This window comes from Capsaspora owczarzaki (genome assembly GCF_000151315.2).
Source record: "Capsaspora owczarzaki ATCC 30864 unplaced genomic scaffold supercont2.1, whole genome shotgun sequence".
Lineage (NCBI taxonomy): Eukaryota > Filasterea > Ministeriida > Capsasporidae > Capsaspora > Capsaspora owczarzaki.
This window is the reverse complement of record NW_011887292.1, coordinates 45,527-65,188: the sequence shown is the minus strand read 5'-3', so window position 1 is coordinate 65,188 and position 19,662 is coordinate 45,527. Positions and strand designations below refer to the sequence as shown.

General features: G+C 53.4%; 6 protein-coding genes across 6 annotated transcripts; 3 read left to right on the top strand and 3 right to left on the bottom strand.

Moving 5' to 3' along the window:
• Window positions 1–229: 229 nt before the first annotated feature.
• CAOG_00015 (hypothetical protein) lies at window positions 230–6,435 on the bottom strand (the record flags this gene model as incomplete). Its single annotated transcript, XM_004364829.2, has 3 exons — window positions 6,368–6,435; window positions 5,072–5,226; window positions 230–5,001 (listed from the first exon to the last, which is right to left on the bottom strand). Exons 2-3 carry the CDS (start codon window positions 5,211–5,213, stop codon window positions 230–232), a joined length of 4,914 nt encoding a protein of 1,637 aa, XP_004364886.1. The 5' UTR covers window positions 5,214–5,226; window positions 6,368–6,435.
• A 2,607-nt stretch (window positions 6,436–9,042) lies between these two features.
• Window positions 9,043–10,511, top strand: CAOG_00014 (nuclear RNA helicase). The gene has a single exon (XM_004364828.2). It carries the CDS (start codon window positions 9,085–9,087, stop codon window positions 10,384–10,386), a length of 1,302 nt encoding a protein of 433 aa, XP_004364885.1. The 5' UTR covers window positions 9,043–9,084; the 3' UTR covers window positions 10,387–10,511.
• Window positions 10,512–10,600: 89 nt separating this feature from the next.
• CAOG_00013 (proteaseome 28 subunit) lies at window positions 10,601–12,792 on the top strand. The gene is made up of 5 exons (XM_004364827.2): window positions 10,601–10,698; window positions 11,373–11,468; window positions 11,587–11,895; window positions 11,997–12,233; window positions 12,349–12,792. The coding sequence occupies exons 1-5, from the start codon at window positions 10,621–10,623 to the stop codon at window positions 12,538–12,540; spliced, it is 912 nt and encodes a 303-aa protein (XP_004364884.2). The 5' UTR covers window positions 10,601–10,620; the 3' UTR covers window positions 12,541–12,792.
• A 29-nt stretch (window positions 12,793–12,821) lies between these two features.
• On the top strand, window positions 12,822–15,433 carry CAOG_00012 (hypothetical protein). The gene is made up of 7 exons (XM_004364826.2): window positions 12,822–13,135; window positions 13,308–13,769; window positions 13,877–13,995; window positions 14,074–14,162; window positions 14,263–14,609; window positions 14,702–15,073; window positions 15,181–15,433. The coding sequence occupies exons 1-7, from the start codon at window positions 12,861–12,863 to the stop codon at window positions 15,350–15,352; spliced, it is 1,836 nt and encodes a 611-aa protein (XP_004364883.1). The 5' UTR covers window positions 12,822–12,860; the 3' UTR covers window positions 15,353–15,433.
• On the bottom strand, window positions 15,353–17,247 carry CAOG_00011 (ARF-like protein). Its single transcript, XM_004364825.2, has 8 exons — window positions 17,145–17,247; window positions 16,500–16,560; window positions 16,360–16,414; window positions 16,182–16,274; window positions 15,986–16,069; window positions 15,769–15,894; window positions 15,622–15,647; window positions 15,353–15,501 (listed from the first exon to the last, which is right to left on the bottom strand). Exons 1-8 carry the CDS (start codon window positions 17,191–17,193, stop codon window positions 15,456–15,458), a joined length of 540 nt encoding a protein of 179 aa, XP_004364882.1. The 5' UTR covers window positions 17,194–17,247; the 3' UTR covers window positions 15,353–15,455.
• Window positions 17,248–17,331: 84 nt separating this feature from the next.
• Window positions 17,332–19,651, bottom strand: CAOG_00010 (hypothetical protein; the record flags this gene model as incomplete). Its single annotated transcript, XM_004364824.1, has 7 exons — window positions 17,332–17,601; window positions 17,696–17,797; window positions 17,884–17,951; window positions 18,050–18,332; window positions 18,419–18,504; window positions 18,592–18,762; window positions 18,862–19,651. 7 exons carry the CDS (start codon window positions 19,649–19,651, stop codon window positions 17,332–17,334), a joined length of 1,770 nt encoding a protein of 589 aa, XP_004364881.1.
• Between the last annotated feature and the right edge of the window lie 11 nt (window positions 19,652–19,662).

Sequence of the window (19,662 nt, the reverse complement as noted above, 5' to 3'; positions counted from 1 at the left end):
TGAAACAATCCTTGTTCATGTTACAACCAAACAAAAATCGGCAGGGGTAACAGCATTCGTTTTATTGACAAGATTGAGCGCGTGGTCCAACAAACAATAGAGCACGGCGTACAACGCATACACAAGGTTGACCAGCGGACGGAGAGCCCGCAAGCACTTGAAACTCCGCACGTAAACAGCAGCAAACGCAAGTCACAGACAATTGATGAACCACCATTGGCGCTCGTCGCTAGTCATAGACTGGGTCTTGGGGGTTGGATCTGGGTCGACTGTACACTGGCGGGGGAGCGGAGCGCGGAGTGGCATACTCCGAGGCTGTCGCGTCAGAATTTACCGCAGAGGGGAGATTGTCATAGTTGGGCGGGGCATTGGTGCCAGGTGCGAAGCTGTCGTAGTGCCCGCCTGCAGCTTCGAGCATCTTTGCATCAACCTCGGGAGAAACGCCTGCGTCTCCGTGATCAAGAGCAGCGTACTGCTGCGGACGCGTCTGGCCGGGCGGGGCAGGAAGCTGGTCAGAGGCGGTGCGACCAGCAATGTGCGTGTAGCCTGGGGCGTAGGCCTCAGGTGCCTTTTCATCACCAGCACTGTCGTAGACCGGGGCCTCAAAGTTGTCATACTGCCCAGCCGGCGACTGATACTGCCCAGCCGGCGACTGATACTGCGCGGACGCGGACTGATAGTTGGCAGCAGACAAGCTATCGTACGTGGCGTTGCTATCGTACGTCGGGTTGCCGACCGAGCTGCCGCCGCCACCGAGAGTGTCGTAAAGGCCTTCACGCGCACCGGGACGAACATCGTCGTACGTATCGTTGCGCTCCTCATTCAGTTGATGAAGCGGATTCAGCTCAATCTGACCGACGGTCGGGTCATTGCGGTGCATGAAGGCAGGAGCGACCTTGGCGACTTTGGACTTTTGACGCCGGCGACGAACGACGACAATGATTAGCAACAGCAACAAGAGAAGCGCAAGCACGCTAGGAATGATCGTGTAGATGGCAGCATCCACAGAGCTGGCACCAGAGCTGGTTGGGGCGGAATCGAGGTCGAGAATCATGACAACCACAGCTCGAGAGGCACCAAACCGCGCGCCACCGCCAATGTTCTTCAGGTGGACAAACATGTACTTGGTGCCTTGATAGCGGGGAATGTCAAAGACCGGAATGACAATCTCAGTCTCATTTTGACCATCAGCCATGACAATTTCGTAGGTCGCGGGATCAATGTCGTGTGCCATGTCCACTTTCAACGAAGGCAGCGCGACTCGAGAGAAGGCAAGATAATCGGGGGAAGCACTGCGGTTTGTGGAAATCTCGAATGTCATGTTGATGCGCCCGATCGCGCCGACCTCACGCCAAACGGGCAGCCGAATGTAGGTGGCATTCTCGTAGAAATGGTACACGTCTGTATCAAAGAGCGTGGATGGCGCAAACTCGACCACGCCATAGCCGTCGTCATTGGCGAGAATGGTGACGGTCGCCACCGAGGCCCAGGACAGGTACGCGCCGCTGACATTCACAAGGCTGACATAGAACGATTCGTCGCCCTCCGGGATGTTATCATTCGCAATGTGAATCGAAAACTGCTGCGTCGAATCCGTCACGGGAAGCAGATGCGTATTGTTCTGGTTGGACGCGTCGAAATCGGATCCCGAGGCTGTTCCTGGCACGGCGTCGGAGGAGTACGTCACGGAGGAGGCATTCGGTGAGCGCGAGACAGTCAGGATGGCATCCCCATCCGATTCTTGCACGGAGATAAACAGGCTTTGGAACCGGATGACACCGCTCGACGAGCTCGCATCGATAACGCATGGCAGATACGAGTCCAGCGAGCTGGTGGTCACGACAGACGTGGCTTCCTGGCCGGACGACGCGCCGTTCGCGACCAACTTGACACCAAACATCTCGTACGGCTCGTTGGCAAGGTCATTGGCGATTGGCCACGCCACGCTGACGGAAGACACGCCCTCGGAGAACGTCACGGCAATGTTGTTGACGTTGCCAAAGTCGGCGTTGGTCGTGTTCTCATTTACGAGCGAAACGACGCCAGAGACGGTGTGGAAGGTGCCATAGTAGCGGTGGATGGTCACGTTGACAAAGCCGCCTTCGTACACAATAAAGCGGTGCTGGCCGTTCGGACCAAGGGTCATCGGGCTGGGCAGTTCGATTCCGAGCAGGCCGTACGGGTTGTCGTTGCGGGCAATGCAGAGGTTTGTATAGTTGTTGACTGGATCGATGACGGCGCCGCCAATCGGCACACCGTCGAGCTGAGCGTAAAAGTACTCGTCCAGCTCGGGCACTGTGTCATCGAGAATGACGACATTCAGGTTCATTCGGTCCACACCTGCAGGGAAGATGACGCGTTGCTGGTTGGCCACGACATAGTCAGACATGGCGCCCGATGCATTGCGTTGCGAGGCAAGACTGGCGTTGTTGAACACACCGTCGTGCGTCGACCACGTGAAGGTAATGTCTCCAAACAGGCCACCAGCGCGTCGAAGCAACACCTTGACCGTGTTGTTGGGTTGCGCGACACCGCCAACGATGGGCGACTCGTCATTGCACGTGTAGACGGGGGTCATCGAAATGATGCCGTGCGCGTCGTCATTCTCGGCGATTGTGATTCGGAGCAGCGACTTGGTCGGATCGACAGTCGCTCCGCCAGACACCAACTCCACAAGCACGCCAAACATCTCGTCCACTTCTGGCTGCGTGTCACCGGAGGTTGACACAATGACCGAGAGGGTGTTGACGTCCTCGGCAAACGTGAGGAGCTGCGAGAAAGACGTGTAGTCGGACGTGCTGGCCAGTGCAACGCCGCCCGACTGAGCATAGGTCAGGGTGACGGTGCGAACGCGCACAGTGACGGATCCATTCGTGCCGTAGGCACGGTCAATCGTAACATACGAGCCGGTTCCTTCTTGCAGGACCAAGGACACGGCGCGCCAGGCAATCAGGCCGTTGGGGTAGTTGTGCGCAAGGGCAGTGACGGCTGCTGTGGCATAGTCGCCAATATATGGAGGGCGCGCAGTCGAGCCAATCAATGTGGCATTGGTGATGGTGTACGTGTAGACGGTATCGAACGAGGGCGCGGTCGACATGGCAAGCGGCACGGTCAAAACAGCAGTCAGCTGGTTCACAGCGATGACCACAGAGAACCACTGCGGGGCGGGCTGGCTACGGTAGATGGTGACATTGACGGCGCGTGCCAAAGACGAAGCCGACACGCGTTCGACAGTGAGGGCATAGCTTCCAGCAGTAATGTTGACACTGAAGGCGCGCGAGGCTTGGGCAAAGCGCACCGTGCCTGCTGCGTTAATGATGACAGTGGCGTTGTTGAAGCGATCAACGACCAGGTGGACTGGGTCGTGCAACTGGACGTTCAAGCTCTGCAAGTTGGTCGTGAAGCTGTTGCTCAGAATGGCCACCTGAATTACGCGAGACGTATCCGACACGTTGAAGACCAACGGAGACGCCGTCAAGACCACATAGTCCACACCCGCAGTGGCGTTGGTGCCAACGACTGAGAACTGAACGCTCGAGAGGTCGACCGAAGCGCTCGCATTCACTTGCAGCGTCACAGTAATGTTTCCGCTCGCGGGCTTGCTGACAACCATGACGGACGAGTCGGCAAAGGACACGGCACTGACGTGAGCGCACCAGCCGTTGTGCGACACGTACGCGTCGCCAGTGTAGCCAGCGTTGCAGGTGCACGTGAACGAGCCTGGCGAGTCGACGCACGCGGCATTTGCCACGCATGGCGACTGCCCGCATTCGTTCGTGTTGACACATGTACCCGCAGTCCCCGCACCGGTAAATCCAGCATTGCAGGTGCAGTAAAATCCGCCATACGTGTTTGTGCAGCTTGCGTGCGAGTCGCAGTTGTGGGTGCCAAGCGTGCACTCGTTGTTGTCGGTACAGTCCTTGCCGTTCGGCGCCAATGTGAATCCAGCAAAGCAGCCACAGTAGTACGAGAGCGGAGTGTTGGTGCAGTCTTGAGCGCAGCCGCCCTGCCCTGCTGTGGCGCATTCGTCAATGCCCGTGCAGCCATACTCGCCGCGACCGTCGCCGTTCTGGTTGTAGCCGGGCATGCAACTGCAGGTGTAGTCGCCGATCGTGTTGGTGCAGTTCTGGGCGCACAGGTTTCCGCCTCCCGGAGCGCACTCGTTGACATCGAGGCATTGGAGTCCAGCAACCGTTGTCCATTGCTCATCGAAGCCGCATGTGGAGGTGACGGGCGTAGCAGTGTAGCCTGCGCTGCACGAGTACTTGCAAGTGCATTGATACCCCGAGCACGTGCAAGAAGTGCCATCGGTTGCGCGCGCAGAGTTTGCTGGTGCGACAGGGAAGGCGCCGCAGGACTTCTTCACGTTGCATTCGGTGCCCTTCCAAGCGTCGCAGCAAACCTTGACACCACCAGCTTGGCACGAGTAGCAAGCAGAAGCCGTGTTTTGTCCGAGGCAGTACACGCACTGGAACCCAGGCTGTCCCGACGTGCCGACTTGCCAGTAGTTGGTGGAGCAGGTGCCGCAGTCTTTGTCCTGGTAGCCAGGGTTGCATTTGCACTCGCCTGTTAATGCTTTGCATTCGGTGCACGCCGGCGGATCGCTGACTCTGCAGTACTCGCCGCAACGAGCACCGTACCAGTATTGGTCGCACATGGCGCGATGGTAGACGTAGACTGCACCAATGTTGAACTCGCCACCAGTGGTGCCTCCGAGATCGACACCTTCCCACGGACTGGCGGTCAAGCTGCCTTGCTCTTGATTGCCGTTCAGGGTGATCGGATTGAACGTCCGCCATCCCATGTCATCGTCGGGGTTGCCCGCAGGGTCGGCGTCGTCGCAGTCGACATACCACTGCACAGTTCCTTCCCAGTTGTTCACAACGCCATAGTTCAAATCAATGTTCCAACGAGGGCTGGCGGTGTTTGCTTGTTGACCCGCATTCCAGTTTGCGTTGCCATTCGGTGCAAATCTCACCCATCCCCAGCAGTAGGGGTCGCCTGTTGGTTCGAGACAAAATCAGTGAGCGATTGAGGGCAACTGCCAAACGCAATACAAAAAGCGACGTACAGGTTCCATCACCGCAACCAGAATTTTGGGTAAAGTACAATGCGCGCGCAAAGCACGTTGCGCGGTACTGGACGGCGTGCGCAGAGCTCGCAGTGAGAACGAGGACGGTCGCTGCCAGCAGCAACTGGATCGTTCTGACCATTCCCGAACGCTGTCTGTTGCAATATACGATCACAAGGGGGGTCACAAGGGGGGGTCAGTACAAGGATCGAGTTGATCACAGACGGACCACCACATGTCATGACGGGTGATCTGCATTGGTCAATGGGCTTGCACACAACATGTCATGCGAGCGCGAGGTTGATGATGGATCTCCAGCAGGTACCAGTGTTGGGGGGCGATTTCGCAGTTGCCCGACTCTCCGACACGCCCCCAGCGACAATCATCAATCATATGGAAGAAAAGACGACGATGACGAAGATGAGGGGCGGAACAATGAGACGAAAAAAAAAAAAAACAAAAAGAAGATTAAAAAATGATCACAAAAAGTGGCGCATGGCAACGCAACAAAGGGGCAGAAAAGGGAGTCATAACAAAATGATGTGGAAGCAAGATGGGATGAAGGAGGATGACACGCGGTGAGTCAGTCGTGTCAAACCGAAGCGGAGAGGGGGGAAAACACTGCGGGTAAGGCTTGCGCAAGAACACAATCCAAAAAAAAAAAAAAAAAAAAAAGGATCATTTTAAAAATCAAATAAAAACGCACAGCGACGCGACATCCAATCCAACAATAGATTGAGGAGAGCGCGAGTGTGGCAAGGTCACCGCTGCTTCGTCATCGACAAACGCGCTGTCAGTCTCATTGGGGGTGGACGTTTCTCCACCCGCCGCAAAACAACCAGCGACGACGTCCAATGAACAGGCCACGTTTTTAAAAAAACAATAAAATCAAATCAAAAAATCAATAAAATCTAATCAAAATTGAATGGTGGCACCAGACACCTCGAGGCATCCCCCCAGTCCACCAGCAATGGAGTCACACATCGACAGGGGAAGGGGGGGGGGCTCCCAGGAAGCACAGGGCAGCGCACGTCGCACGGCCCAACAAAAAGCACCAGCGAATGATGGTTGCGCAAAACTGGCGGTTTCGGAAAGCTCTCCCAACAAATCAAAACGAAGGGGGAAAAAGAAACCAGAACAAAAGAAAAAAAAAAAAAGAAAAAAACAAAAAGGCAGCATGCACCACCATGTCAGAGGGCAAAGAGCGCAAAAGACAGGATGGAGAAGAACACTGGTAGTGAAAAGGCGGGAAAGAAGAGAACCGCAGAAAAGCGCCAGAGAAACATGAATGCTTACCAAAAACGAACTGCGCAAAAGAAAAAAAAAAAGAAGAAGAAAAAAAAAAAGAACAAAAAGAGAGAGAGAGAAAAAAAAAAGAAGAATAACAAAGAAAAAGACAAAACAAGAACAAATCAATAATGAAACCCAACAGTTTCAGATACGGCGAGAATGGATTCAGATCACGCATTAGGCCAACATGACTGCGATGAGCGTTGGAAGGCAATCTCAACAAAACTAGGCAAGCCATGTTGAGTGCGGACATCCAAAACACACCTTCAAGCATCCAATCAGACGGAATCAGCACAAAAAAACGAAAAAAAAAAAAAAAACAAAAAAAAAAACAAATATGCGGGCATATGCTTTTGTTGTTTGTTTTGTTCATTCCTTGCAACCCACACTGGTCGAGGCCACGCTGCTCGACCGGCAACGCCGAAGCACTGGGTGGCAATGCTGTTGGGACTTGCGACGATGAGGGGTTCCACCAGGGCGCGGGGACGCTTCCTAAGCTGCTTCTTGATCGAGCGATCTGAGAAAGGTGTGTGGTCACACGGCCGTCGCGAATCAGCCCTCTGTGGGCTTTTCTTGATCTGTTGATAAGGTTGTGAGGTCAAGAATTCAAATCAAAATAGAGCACATGAAATCAAACCAATTAACGTTTCAACCCATTGAGCTTGTTCCTTTTTGTTCAACCCATTTACCGTCTTCCTTTTTGCCAAACTCTCAAAAATGAATGCACATTCTCTCCTCTTCACCCGCCACATCACCCCGAAGGAGTCGGTCTACGCTTCGTACTTCAAATGGCCGCGCTTTGCGCTCCTTGGAACAACTCCCTTACCAAGAAGAGGCTTTCGTCAACGCCAAGTTTCGCCAGCATGTTTTTTTGGCATCGGCTTTGTTGGAAACCACTTCCACACCGGACAAGTCGATCAGCACCACATACAACGTGTCGTCGCCCTTGACACGGTAGAGACCGACGCGTGACGCCAGCGCACGTCCTTGTGTCGGTCGCCAAGCGATGCGGTTGCAACCAGAATCGGATCGCCATCGCGTGACCTGACGTCCCCGACCCATCCTGACGTATGGCATGTCAATGGCATCATTTACGCTGTGGGTCGGTCTCAAGGACAGAATTTGCACTTGGCGTGCTTTTGTGACCCGATTTGTCTTTTCTTTGACTTGATCAGTCTGTTTCGATTTTTAGGTTTGTTTTTTCGCGCCTTTTTTTTTTTTTTTTTTTTCCGATTCTCGACGTCGCCGCTGCGTTCTCGTCTTCGCCGCGCTTTTTTCCATCTGCACCTTCCCACCTTTCGCGCCGCTTGCACCGCAACCACAACATTTCCGTCGTGTTGCTGCTGCTGCTCATCATGCCACCCTCGTCAGCGCTCTCGCCCTCGCGTCCTCGCAGAACGCATCGATCGTCAAGTTAGCGATCGCTCTTTTTTTTTTTTTTTTTTTTTTTTTTTTTGCCCTTTCGCTTCGATGGCTGCCTCTCTCGTGGGCTCGTCTGGTCACCCCCCCTCCCTGGGGATCGTCTCTTGCCGCAAGTGCGCGCTGCCCTCGCACGGCCAATCCTGGATCCCGGACAAGGCAAACAGCAGTAAAAACGCAAAGAAACAAAAAAAAAGCGAAATATTATTTTAATATTTTTTTTTTTTTTTTTTGCTTTCTTGCTTTCTTTGCCTGTTGGCTGTTCAAGTCGTCCTCTTTGGCTTGGCTTGGCTTGTGGCTTTGTGCCCACACTGCACTCTTGCGAGTCAGTGGGATCCTTTGGCTGGATGCACGGATTCAAAAGCGACGTGCGCTGGCAAGCTCAAGTCGGGACTGGCAAGCGTCGTCACACTGACGACGACTTCCCGCACACTGCCTGCAGGCAGGCGATCTGAGGCAACGCGCCTCGCAGCTCTCGTCGGACACTGTTGGGGGCATCGTTCGCTGCTCAATGGCACCGCGCTCACTGCGCTGGTTGCCTTGCGATTGGCCTCAACGCGAAAATGTCGATGGCCAGCGTTTTTGGGGGTGATTCCCTGCTGCCACGCGAGATGTCTTGCCAAATTGCCGCAGACGACTTTGGTCACCTATCCATGCGACGACGAGTGCTGATCCACGAAAGCGGTGACCCGAGCTTTCGCTGAAAGGCCCGGACCCGACCCTTTTCCTCCTCCCCTTATTTTCTTTTCCATCTCCGCGCTGGTGCCTCCCGAGACCTTTTCTTGTTTGTGTGTGCTTGAAATCTTTCCCTTCCGGGCGTTCGTGGGCTTCCTTTTTTCCCCAGGGGGTATCTAGCTGGACCCGTAGGAAGGGGAGTTGATTTCGTTTCCAATCTGGTTTCAAGTCGGTGGCAACCCTCCTTCTTCTTCACTTGCTCGAGAACCCCGTGTTCCATTGTTCGTCACGAATCATCGGCTACCTCAAATTAACTTGGACTCATGCTTCATTGAACTTGTTTTTTGTTGGAACTTTGTATTTGCTTGCTTTTTTTGATGTTTTTTTTTTTTTTTTTTTTTTTTTTTTTTTTTTTTTTTTTTTTTTTTCCCATGCTTCATTTCTTTTCCCCTTTCTATTTTCTTTTTCTTCTCTCATTTCTCCTCCTATTTATTTTCTCCCGAATCTGTTGATTCTCAATTCGTCCTTCTCTCTCGCTTTCATCCAAACCACTCTCCCCTCCCTTTTCATTTTTCACTCTCGCATCCTTCAGTCAAATCACAAACACCCCCCCCCCCACAAAGCACAAAATGTCCAAGGCCGCCGCTGTTGCTCCCGTTCCCGAGACTGAGGAAGACCTCCCCGACTACAACGAGGACGAGGAAATCGCCACGCCCGATGCGACCGTCAAGAAGGACGTCAAGGGTGGTCACGTCGGCATGCACAGTGCTGGTTTCCGCGACCTCATGCTCAAGCCCGAGCTCTTGCGCGCCATCACCGAGTGCGGTTTTGAGCACCCCTCCGAGGTGCAGCACGCATGCATTCCCCAGGCCAACCTCGGCTCTGACATTATCTGCCAGGCCAAGTCTGGTATGGGCAAGACTGCCGTCTTTGTGCTGTCCACCCTGCAGCAGCTCGTGCCCACTGAGGGCGAGGTGAGCGTCCTGGTCCTCTGCCACACTCGCGAGCTGGCCTTCCAGATCAAGAACGAGTTTGACCGCTTTATCAAGTTCATGCCGACCATCAAGACTGACGTCTTCTATGGCGGCACGCCCATCAAGCAGGACGAGACCAAGCTGGCTGCTGGCACCCCCAACGTTGTCGTCGGCACCCCCGGCCGCATTCTTGCGCTGAGCACCCCCGATGCCTCTGGCAAGGCTCGCCTCAACCTGTCGCACGTCAAGCATTTTGTGCTCGACGAGTGCGACCGCATGCTCGACCAGGTTGACATGCGCAAGGACGTCCAGAAGATTTTCATCCAGACCCCGCACAAGAAGCAGGTCATGATGTTCAGCGCCACCCTCGACAAGGCGCTTCGCCCCACTTGCAAGAAGTTTATGCACGACCCCATGGAAATCTACGTCGACGACGAGACCAAGCTCACTCTGCACGGCCTGCAGCAGTACTACTTCAAGCTCACCGAGCAGGACAAGAACAAGAAGCTGAACGCGCTGCTCGACGCCCTCGAGTTCAACCAGGTTGTCATCTTTGTCAAGTCGGTCAACCGTGCCAAGGAGCTGACCAAGCTGCTTGTCGAGTGCAACTTCCCCGCCATTGCCATCCACTCGGCCATGCCCCAAGACGAGCGCATCCAACGCTACCAGAACTTTAAGAACTTCCAGTCGCGCATTCTCGTCGCCACCGACCTGTTTGGCCGCGGTATCGATATCGAGCGTGTCAACATTGTCATCAACTACGACATGCCCGACTCGTCCGACTCGTACCTCCACCGCGTCGCTCGCGCCGGTCGCTTTGGCACCAAGGGTCTTGCCGTCACCTTTGTCTCGTCCGAGGAGGATGCCACCATTCTCAGTCAAGTCCAGTCTCGCTTTGAGGTCCAGATTGATGCTCTCCCCGAGACCATCGACATGACCAGCTACATGAACGCCTAAGCAGAGGGGTGTCTCTTTCCCCCCCTTTGTGTCGTTTATTGGTTTCGTTTTGGCAGTTGTTTTTCTTCTCGTCTTTTGTTTGGTTAAGCGCTTTGTGCAGTACAGTACAAGTTCCATTTTGTCGATCATACTGTTGCTTTTTTCCCCGTAGAGTTGAGTTGTTTTTGAGATTTGCTGTGTCTCGTTTCAGACTCTGAGTTTTTCCTCTGCAGTCTTTTTTTTTTTGTTTGGAACATGGAATACTTTATGCTTCGCGAGGGCGAGAAGCTGACTGGCGAGCAGATTGAGCGTCGTCAGGAGCTCCGCAAGAAGGTCAGCCTTTCCCTCCTCTTCTCTTCTCTTCTCTTCTCTTCCTTTTTGTCTCTGCAACCCAACGCCAAGACTCTTAAAGAAGAAGACGACGGCGAAGAAGAAGAAGAGGATGCAAAAAAAAAAAAAAAGAAAAAAAAGAGGGACAAACTGTTTTTCTCGCTGGATGTTCCAGAACCACCACTTTCGTTCGACTGTGATGTTGCATTGCGAGCGAATGGAACGAAAGGGAGGGACGCGTGTTGTTCGTCGGGGCGCTTTTCGTTTGCTTCAGCTTGCGATCCAGGCAAACGACAGAGGTGGGGGGGGGGGAAAGAGAGAGAGGGAGAGTGAGAGACGAGCATGCAACGTCCATCCCATCCACATGTGTTTCTCTTTCATTCAGCCCAAGGCAGCCAGCCACAGCACTCAGCCAGCCACAGCACGCTGCCTCAGCCAGGCGTTTGGTCGATCCAGAATGCGACAGTTCGACTTGACGATGAATGGATGGATGGATGGATGGAATGAATTGGATGGATGAATGGATCACTGTGCAGCATTGGATGAAACGTCACTGCTTCACAACTCGTGGTGGCTCTGCAATCGCAAGCTACTGCTACTGCTAATCGTACTGACGATGGAATGTGATACTGACCGAAATCCGTGCAATCGGGATTGGGATTCACTGATGGCAACAGGTCGACACGCTGCGGGAGAGCTTCACGTCGCGCGCCGAGATTCTCGTCCACGAGACAATGCCCGAGAAGGTCGCTCAGCTTGATGCCATCATCACGGTAAGCTCTCGAGGAAGAAGAAGAAGAAGAAGAATCGTCTATCGAGTCAATCACATGGATTCGGCGTTCATTCATGGATGCACATGCCCTGACATTCCCCCGTCTGAAACTGAAACAGTCGGACATCTTCCGAATCACGGATCTGTCACTCGTCGAGTCCCCACTGGGCATCCCACTGCCATTCGAGTCAGACGCCACCAAGGACATCAACACCCTCGTGCTTGCCACTGCCTCTGGATCCTCCGCCGGCGTCAAGCTCGAGTCGGGCATCTCAAAGAAGCGACGTCTCGAGGACGACGACGGTGCGCCTTCCGTTGTCACCACCGCCACCAATGGCGAGTCCGCCGCCAAACCAGCATTCCAGGCCTTGGATCGCGAGCCGCGCGGCTTCAGCACCACCCACACTGCGTTGATTCCCTCAAACAAGGTACGGTTCGGTTGAGTTTTGATTTTTGTGGACGATCTTTGTTTTTTGTTTGCTTTTTGGCTCACCAGCGCTCCTGCACATGTTCTGTGTTGATGCTACAGCTAATTCAACGAATTCTCGACATGCTCAAGAAGGAGATTGAGGAGCTGTTCAACATTTGCAACTGCGTCAAGATGTGGATTCAACTGAACATTCCCCGCGTCGAGGGCGGCAACAACCTCGGTGTCGGCGTGCAAGTCGAGACTGTCGATGAGCTTGGCAAGGCCGAAGAGAGCGGCTTTGCCCTTCTTGACAGCATGAGCAAGTATTATCAGATGCGTGCCAAGCTTGTTTCCAAGGTAAAAAAAAAAACAAAAGCAACACCAAAACAGAACACTTCGCAAGTTTTGTGTTTTGTGTGTGCCGTGAAGATTGCCGATCTCTCACCGTCCCAATATTCCACTCCTCCTACAGGTTCTCAAATACCCCACCATCGAAGACTACCGTCAAAGCGTGGTAGAGTTTGACCAGAAGCAGTACACCAACCTGCGCGTGTGCGTTTTGGACCTCCGTAACAACTACGCCATCCTCTACGACGTCATCAACAAGAACATTGAAAACATCAAGAAGCCGCGAAGCGACGAGCACGTTGCATCGCTGTATTGATTCTCCATGTTAACGCAAATGCCGTGTGTGTGTGTGGTGTGTGTTTGACTCGTTTATCAACCTTGACGGGCGCAATATGAATCGTATCCTTTTTCTTTTGTTTGAATGCGCCCAGGCAGCGTCCGCATGCATGTGCGGAATGGACTGATCCCAGCCTGCTGGAGTCATTGTTGTTGCATTCCGTGTTTGACCGCTCGTGCTTTTTGTTTTTTGTTTTTTTTTTAATTTTTGGTATTACAAGTGCTTATCTATACTCGTCGCTGTTCATTTCCCTCTTTTGTTCCTGCTGTTTCTTATTTCTCTCAGAATTTGACCTGACAATGGAGACGACTGCGGCTCCGGCTCCGGCACCGGCACAGGCCACCAACACCGCCGCGACGGCCACTCCAGCCGACACGATCTGCGAGTACATTGTGCTGCGCAAGAAGCGGCGGTGCCACATGGAGCGCCAGACCGGCTCGCGGTTTTGTGGTGAGCACCAGTGGATGGATCCAGACCAAGTTCTCCAGCAGCAGCAGCAGCCGCAGCAGCAGCAGTCGCAGGGCCTTGCATCGAGTGCACGCAAGCGCATCCCGTGTCCGTTCGACAATGCCCAGTGAGTTGGGCTGGCTGGTGATGGGGTTTGAGGGAGGGGTGGTGGGCCGTATTGCTTGATCGCATTCGTATACATGTGCTGGCAGGGGTCTGCCGTATACATGCATACGACATGTGTTGAATCGTTGCGAACCATGCGCGAATGGTGCTCATAAATCTTGATTGATTGATAGTACGATTTGGGAGGATCAGCTGCGCAGGCACAGCACAAAGTGCAACTCGAGGCCTCAAGAGGTCAAGGCCGTGTACGAGGTTCGCGGCTGCAACGGCGGCTGGCAGATGGGCGACACGCGACCGTTCCTGTCCCAAACCACAGTGGACGAGTGCATTGCTGCAGAGGCAAACGCAGTCGCAACTGGAACGGCTGCAGGTATTTTGGAACGCGCATCCAATGCCGGTGTCACGATGCAAGTGCTGCATCGCAGGTTTGGCACACCTGCCAATGCCGCACCAGCTGATGCAGCGCCTGCGAACAAAGCTGCGGCAGCCCCGACCGTGCTCGCACAAACAAGTCCCGATTTCATCCATGCTGTCATCGCCAAAGTCAAGGAGGCAGCTGCCAGACACGTCCAGCCCGTGCCGTTCAACGAGGCCTCCATCCCCGGTTTGCTGGATGCCATCATCAAGACACGGCAGTAAGGAAGAGCTTATGGCAGAGACAAAAAAGTTGTGATCGATGCCTTGGCACGATGCCGAGTGCTCACCTGACGAGGCGGCCTTGTCTTTTCGGTTTGTATTGCAGAACGGTCAAAACCAAGCTGACCAGGCACGATGGTCAACAAGATAGCCTCACGGCGCAACTGCGCGACAATGGCCTGCTGGCGCCAGACATGTGCTTTGTCGAATTCGGTGCTGGGCGAGGTCGGTTGTTCTCTTTTTTGTTAGCGTACACGTGTTTTTGATTGTGGCTCACATCTGGTCGTGGCTTTTGTTTTGCAGCTGGCATGGGTATTTATGTTGCTCATGCCATTCCTGTCGATCAGCGCAGCATGATTTTATCGGTCGAACGCATGGGGCCTCGCCACAAGGTATGATCATTTTTCGAGGTGGAACTTGCTGGAGCGTTTTCTTTTCGAGTCGCAATCGAACCAAACCCTCACACCTCTTCCTGACATGCCCTTACTGCAGCACGACCCGCACGCAAACACGCGACCCAAATGCTACTGGGAGCGATTGACCATCGACATTGCCGACTTGGATCTCAAAGCTGTGCCTGCCGTTCGAGGCGAGCGAGCTGTCGCCATTCCAGTCCATCCCGGCTCGTCCCAGGCTTCGGTTGTCGCGACTGCCGGCCAAACGCAATTCTTGCCCGCAGGCATTGTCGCGATTGGCAAACACGTCTGCGGCGCTGGCACGGATCTCACGCTCCGTTGCTTGGAAAACTACCAGCGCCATCTTGATACCAGCGAACGGCAGACCAGCGACGATGCTATTCGAGATTCCGACACACTGGAGGCTGCCGATGGCGAAGAAGGGTGGGTGGGTGGGGTTTCGTTCATCTTGCTGAGGTCTACACTCACATGGATGTTTCTGGTTGCCTATCATGCTTGCCACTTGCATCATTCAGGCCGCGCAAGCGCGTTCGAATGCAGCCCGTGTCGTTACCACCGGTGGCGGGGCTCGTGATTGCGCTGTGCTGTCATCACGTCTGCAATCCTGTTGATTACGTGAATCGACCGTTCTTGCAGTCAGTCAACATCACCACCGACGAGGAATTCAACATTTTGCGACGGCTCGCCAGCTGGGCAACCTGCGGCTATCGGCCGCGACGACCAAAGAAGCGGCAGGCGCAACAAGGCTCCTCTGCTGCAGCAGGTCCAGAGGAAACAGGTGCCGGCGATGCGGGGCCAGAAGACGCCGCAGCCAGTGACGCACAAGCGGAAGATGCGGCCACCGAGAACGAGCACGCGTCTGCCAACGATGCGATTGAAGGAGATAGGTAAGTTTCGGTTTTGAGACAAACCTGTGGGGTTTTTGTTTTTGAACTCACGCCTCTGTCCCAACTGTACTCTGTGCTATTTTGCTTGATTCCATCGTGCTTTTCAGCTTTGGCACTGTGGAGGAGCGGACTGAAATCGGTCGCCTGTGCAAGCGGCTGCTCGACCACGGGCGTCTGCTTTATCTTCGAGATCGCGGCTTCCAGGCGGAACTAGTCCAGTACACAACTCCTGAAAACACGCTCGAGAATGTTGCATTGGTTGCTCGCCGTGTCGCGTAGGCGGGCGCCTGGATAGCGTTGTTTTGATTATCGATGTTTCATTTTGTTTGAACAAGAAAAACACAAATCGGATAAGCGCAAACAAGCCCAAGGTTTTCTTTTTTCAGCTCTTGACGTGGTTGGTGAGCCAGTCAAGCCCGGTATTCAATCTGCCAAAGATAAAAGTCGCAACGGGAGGGAAGATGAGGGTTAGAACAAAACAAAAAGCAAGTCAGCAAAAGTCAAAACAACCACATGCACCAAGAATGCGCAGGTTTTTGGAGCCTTACCCTTCACCAGTCAGTGCGCAACACCCCTGGAAACAATCAAGCAAAAAACAAAAAAAAATCCCGATCAAAAGTGTCACCAAAAGGGTCAGAGAAACGATGCAAGCATCGACAACAACTAGAGGACAGCAGCATTGCATTGACATTTACCTGAATATGCCAGGCATGGTCTTTGATACTGTGCAAGTTGAGTTGATCGGAAATTTCGCTGGCCGACATGGCGCCTTTCAAATCTTGTTTGTTTGCGAAAACGAGCAAACTCGCATGTTTCAAGTCCTAGTGCACGCGGAGAGCAACCAAAGGGCCGGAAGTCAGTGGGGAGGTATCCAACAGGATATGGGCAGGTGAGAACGACCAAACTCCTTACTTCGTGAGCCAGCATCGAGAATAGTTCTTCACGCGACAGGCTCAGTCGCTCACGATCGGTACTATCCACGACGAGAATGACAAACTGCACGGTAACAAATGTGAATGTCAACATGTGGGTGCGAAGAAGAGAGAGAGAAAAAAAAACGACTGCAAGCAACAAAGGAAAGCAATCGAGCCGAAGGACAAAACCGTACTTTGCTGTACATGTAGTAGGTGGACCAGGATGCTCGCGACGTTTCTTGGCCGCCAATGTCCCACATCAAGAAGTGCAAGTTTTTGTAGACCACCTGGCAAAGGGCAATAGCGTCAGTGCTTGGTGAAAATCAAATGCTCGTTAGACAAAACAAAACAAATCATAGTATGAGCTCTTACCTCTTCGACATTGCTTCCTATTGTTGGTGATGTTACCACTACTTCGTTCAGGAGACTGATCGAATGCAAAAACCGAGTCTGAGTCAGTCACACCGCTTAACGCTAACTTCAATGCAGTTTGTCTCTTGCATTGGACTTACTATTTGTACAAAATGGTTGTCTTTCCCGCGTTATCCAATCCGACAATGATGACTTTGAACTCTGTCCCAACAAACAAAAGTTGAGCACCAACAAGAGGTGAGTGAGGGGGTTGAGCGAGCGAGGTTGGGGGGTCAAGAGAGAGGGGAGGAAGCGAGTGACTGTGCCCCCCCCCCCTTGTGTTCGCGCGCGCTCTCTCTCTCTCTGGGTCCAGGTGGAAGTGGTGGTGGTTGGACTCTTTAGTGAAGAGCACGAGTGTGAGCAGCGACTGGCTTGTTGGCTGAAGAGGCAGTCAGTCACCAGACAATGAGAGAACAGGCTGCGTCACTACAAGACGTTGGCTGGAGCGGTGCACTAAACCCACTGCTCTCCTCCCGCGCCTCCCTCGATAGCACGAGAGCAGAGAAGAGAAGGGGGTGAAAGAGAGAGAGAGAGACAGAGTGCAGGCGCGGGACTGGTGCACAAAAGCAAAAAGGGACTTGCAATGGGAAAGTGAATACAGAATCACAAAAAAAAAAAAAAAAAAAAAAAAAAAAAAAAAAAAAAAAAAAAACCTCTGTGCTTTTTTCTATTGTTAATGTTCCTTGTTTGTTCTTTTTGTCATGGGGGTTTGTATGCAAGCGTGGTTTGGTGCAGAGGCGCCTTACGTTCTTGATACCACAGCAGCTGAGAGAGTTTCGTGAAAAGAATGCCCATTTCGCAAAAAACTTTAAAGTCTAAGAAAGAGAACTGAGCCCTGCCAAAAAAAGAATTTGACAGCTTGCTAAGCAAAAGCACGATCATACACAGCAGGAGCAGCAGCAGCAGCAGCACACATTAACCACAAAGAGGCAACTAAAGATCTGCAATGTTCGGGTAGATCGAAGAGGCGTAGGGTCGATGCTGAGCTTGCGGCGATCGAATGGCAGGTTGGCGGTCGTTTTCGTCACCGCCACCGTTATCGGCGTTGTCGGGGTTGTCCACGAGCGGAGAGGCCTGCCGCTGAGCAGCCATGGGTGATGCAACGACCACAGGCGAAACCCAAGACAACATGTCCTGCGGAATTCCGTGAATGGACTGTACAGACTGGGCAACTCGACTGTCGCGGCGCACAATCTTGCAGGCCTACGGAACGACAAACCAAAAACGAGAGAATGCGAGTCATGAACAAACCTCGAAATGACCATCAGACCTCCTCCTCATGCTAGCAACTGCTTACCTCGTCCCAACGAGCAGCGAGACGCTTTCGATCCGACACGTCAATAATTTCGTCTCGCAAGTGGGAAACCGATACCGCTGGTTGGAACGGTTGGGAAATTGCCTGATCATTCAACCATTCGCAGGGTCAAACACATGCTGCCACCCAGTCCCAGTCCAGTCCACTCTTCACCATGCATCACTACGCACCTGCTCGCGAAGAAGCGTCATGATTGCCAAGACCATGGTGTTGAGGGCGTCTTGCTCGTTCTGTTTGACTAGATAATTCATGAACGGTCAGGGTCACTGAAATTCAGACCCTCGCGCGCCGCCAAATAAAAGAAAAAAACCAAAAGTAACAAAACACCCATCTTACCACTCTTCTGCCACTTGAAGTACGACACTGCCAGAGTGAAAAACAGGACCAACAGCAATGGAAGCCAGAGCAATTGCCAGACATAGGAAAAAAAGTCAAAGACGGCCTGCGCCACGCAGTCCAGAAGATACAGCAGCTCCTCGCGCAGTTGGCACTCGAATGGCTTGATGCCCGCTTTTGCCAAAAACCCGTCCATTCTGACTTCCACAGCATCCCCGAAATACTTTTCAGGGTGCGCGCAGACAAAATTCCACGCTGTTGTGAATTGCGCATCCGTTTCCATCTACCAACAAAACGAGCGCCGAGGCCGTAAGCAAAAGCTGACGTTCAAGGTTGGAGTGCTTGCTGCATCGCCGCCACAGTCCTTACCCGTGCTTTAACCAGCTCACGCATTGCTTCGCGAGGAACTGCCAGCGAAAGCGTGACAGAAGGGGAAGATTCGCACTCACGTTGACCTGAGCCAAGCAGCAAAAGTGAACTGACGAGACGTCGCTTCGAGATCCATCATAGCTGTTTCAAGTACGCTCCGCACACACACATACCACGATAGCGCTGAGCCTCTACAACAATTTCATGAGCAATATTGTCCTTGAGCTTCTCCAGTGCAGTGTTCAGCACACATCCTCGCCAGCCCTGTTGGTACGGGTCGTTGCAGGTAAACGTAGGTCCACCCAAGCAGACGGCGTGCTCTGGGCAGGGCTTGCATTGTTGTTCTGTCACCAACACAAGCACAAAGGACCAAAAAACAAACAGCAGAAGAAACTGGTCAGTTGCCGACAAAACAACCAACAACCCGAAGAAGCTGGACATACTGGTCGAAGCAACAGCGGTCGATCGCGTCGGACAATACGGCATCTGTTGATGGTGAGAAACGACCACCATCACCGACAGCAGGAGACACAGTGCAGTGAACGCTTTGAGCACTGCCGTGCTGCTAAACCAGCGACTCAAAGACGAGCTCGAAGCAGCTGATTTCGATGCATGCACGCTGCCACGAACTGCCCGTCGCGATGATGCAGCATCCTCGTTTTGATGCACGCTGCTTGCTTGGCGTTTTCCCTGAACGAGCGACTTGACAAAGTCCCAACCGATCTGAGGCAGAGTTGCTGTTCGGCCTGCGCGACGACCAATCTGACCACCAATCCGACCAATCTGGAGCTCGTTGGCCGCATCGTCACTATTCGCAGCGACATCGTCGTCCGATACGATGCCCTGCTGCTGGAGCGCGGCATGCGCACCTGGGACACCTGCGCCAGAGCCACGAGCGCGTTTCGCAACGCCGTCCGCTGAACGTCGGGGCACAGCGACTGTCCTGCTCCGTGGTGCTCTTTGCACAACTTGCACTTGTTCATTATCATCATCGTCGTCGTCGTCGTCGTCGTCGTCGTATCTGTCCTCCCGGCCGCCGTGGGATGACGCGGCAGTGGTGGGCGCAGTGACGGACGGCCAGCCAACCGGTCCCTCGCCTGGGCTGCGGCTGGGCAAGCGCTTTGTCCACCGCCTTCGCGTCGGCGACGCAGGCGCAGGCACACTTGAAGTTGCAGCTGGAGCGGAAGCTGAAGCCGACGAGCGACTGCCCGAACTACGAAGCGAAACCGGCATCCAAAAAAAAA

Bases quoted from the DNA above. Each gene is read 5' to 3' on its own strand.
- CAOG_00014 (XM_004364828.2), top strand. From the start codon at position 9,085: ATGTCCAAGGCCGCCGCTGTTGCTCCCGTTCCCGAGACTGAGGAAGAC.
- CAOG_00013 (XM_004364827.2), top strand. From the start codon at position 10,621: ATGGAATACTTTATGCTTCGCGAGGGCGAGAAGCTGACTGGCGAGCAG. The intron at 11,896-11,996 runs GTACGGTTCGGT...TTGATGCTACAG, and splicing joins CGTTGATTCCCTCAAACAAG to CTAATTCAACGAATTCTCGA. The intron at 12,234-12,348 runs GTAAAAAAAAAA...CTCCTCCTACAG, and splicing joins GTGCCAAGCTTGTTTCCAAG to GTTCTCAAATACCCCACCAT.
- CAOG_00011 (XM_004364825.2), bottom strand. From the start codon at position 17,193: ATGGGCATTCTTTTCACGAAACTCTCTCAGCTGCTGTGGTATCAAGAA. The intron at 16,275-16,359 runs GTAAGAGCTCAT...GCCCTTTGCCAG, and splicing joins TAGGAAGCAATGTCGAAGAG to GTGGTCTACAAAAACTTGCA. The intron at 16,070-16,181 runs GTACGGTTTTGT...GTTACCGTGCAG, and splicing joins CCTACTACATGTACAGCAAA to TTTGTCATTCTCGTCGTGGA.
- CAOG_00012 (XM_004364826.2), top strand. From the start codon at position 12,861: ATGGAGACGACTGCGGCTCCGGCTCCGGCACCGGCACAGGCCACCAAC. The intron at 13,136-13,307 runs GTGAGTTGGGCT...ATTGATTGATAG, and splicing joins TGTCCGTTCGACAATGCCCA to TACGATTTGGGAGGATCAGC. The intron at 13,996-14,073 runs GTCGGTTGTTCT...TTTGTTTTGCAG, and splicing joins CGAATTCGGTGCTGGGCGAG to CTGGCATGGGTATTTATGTT.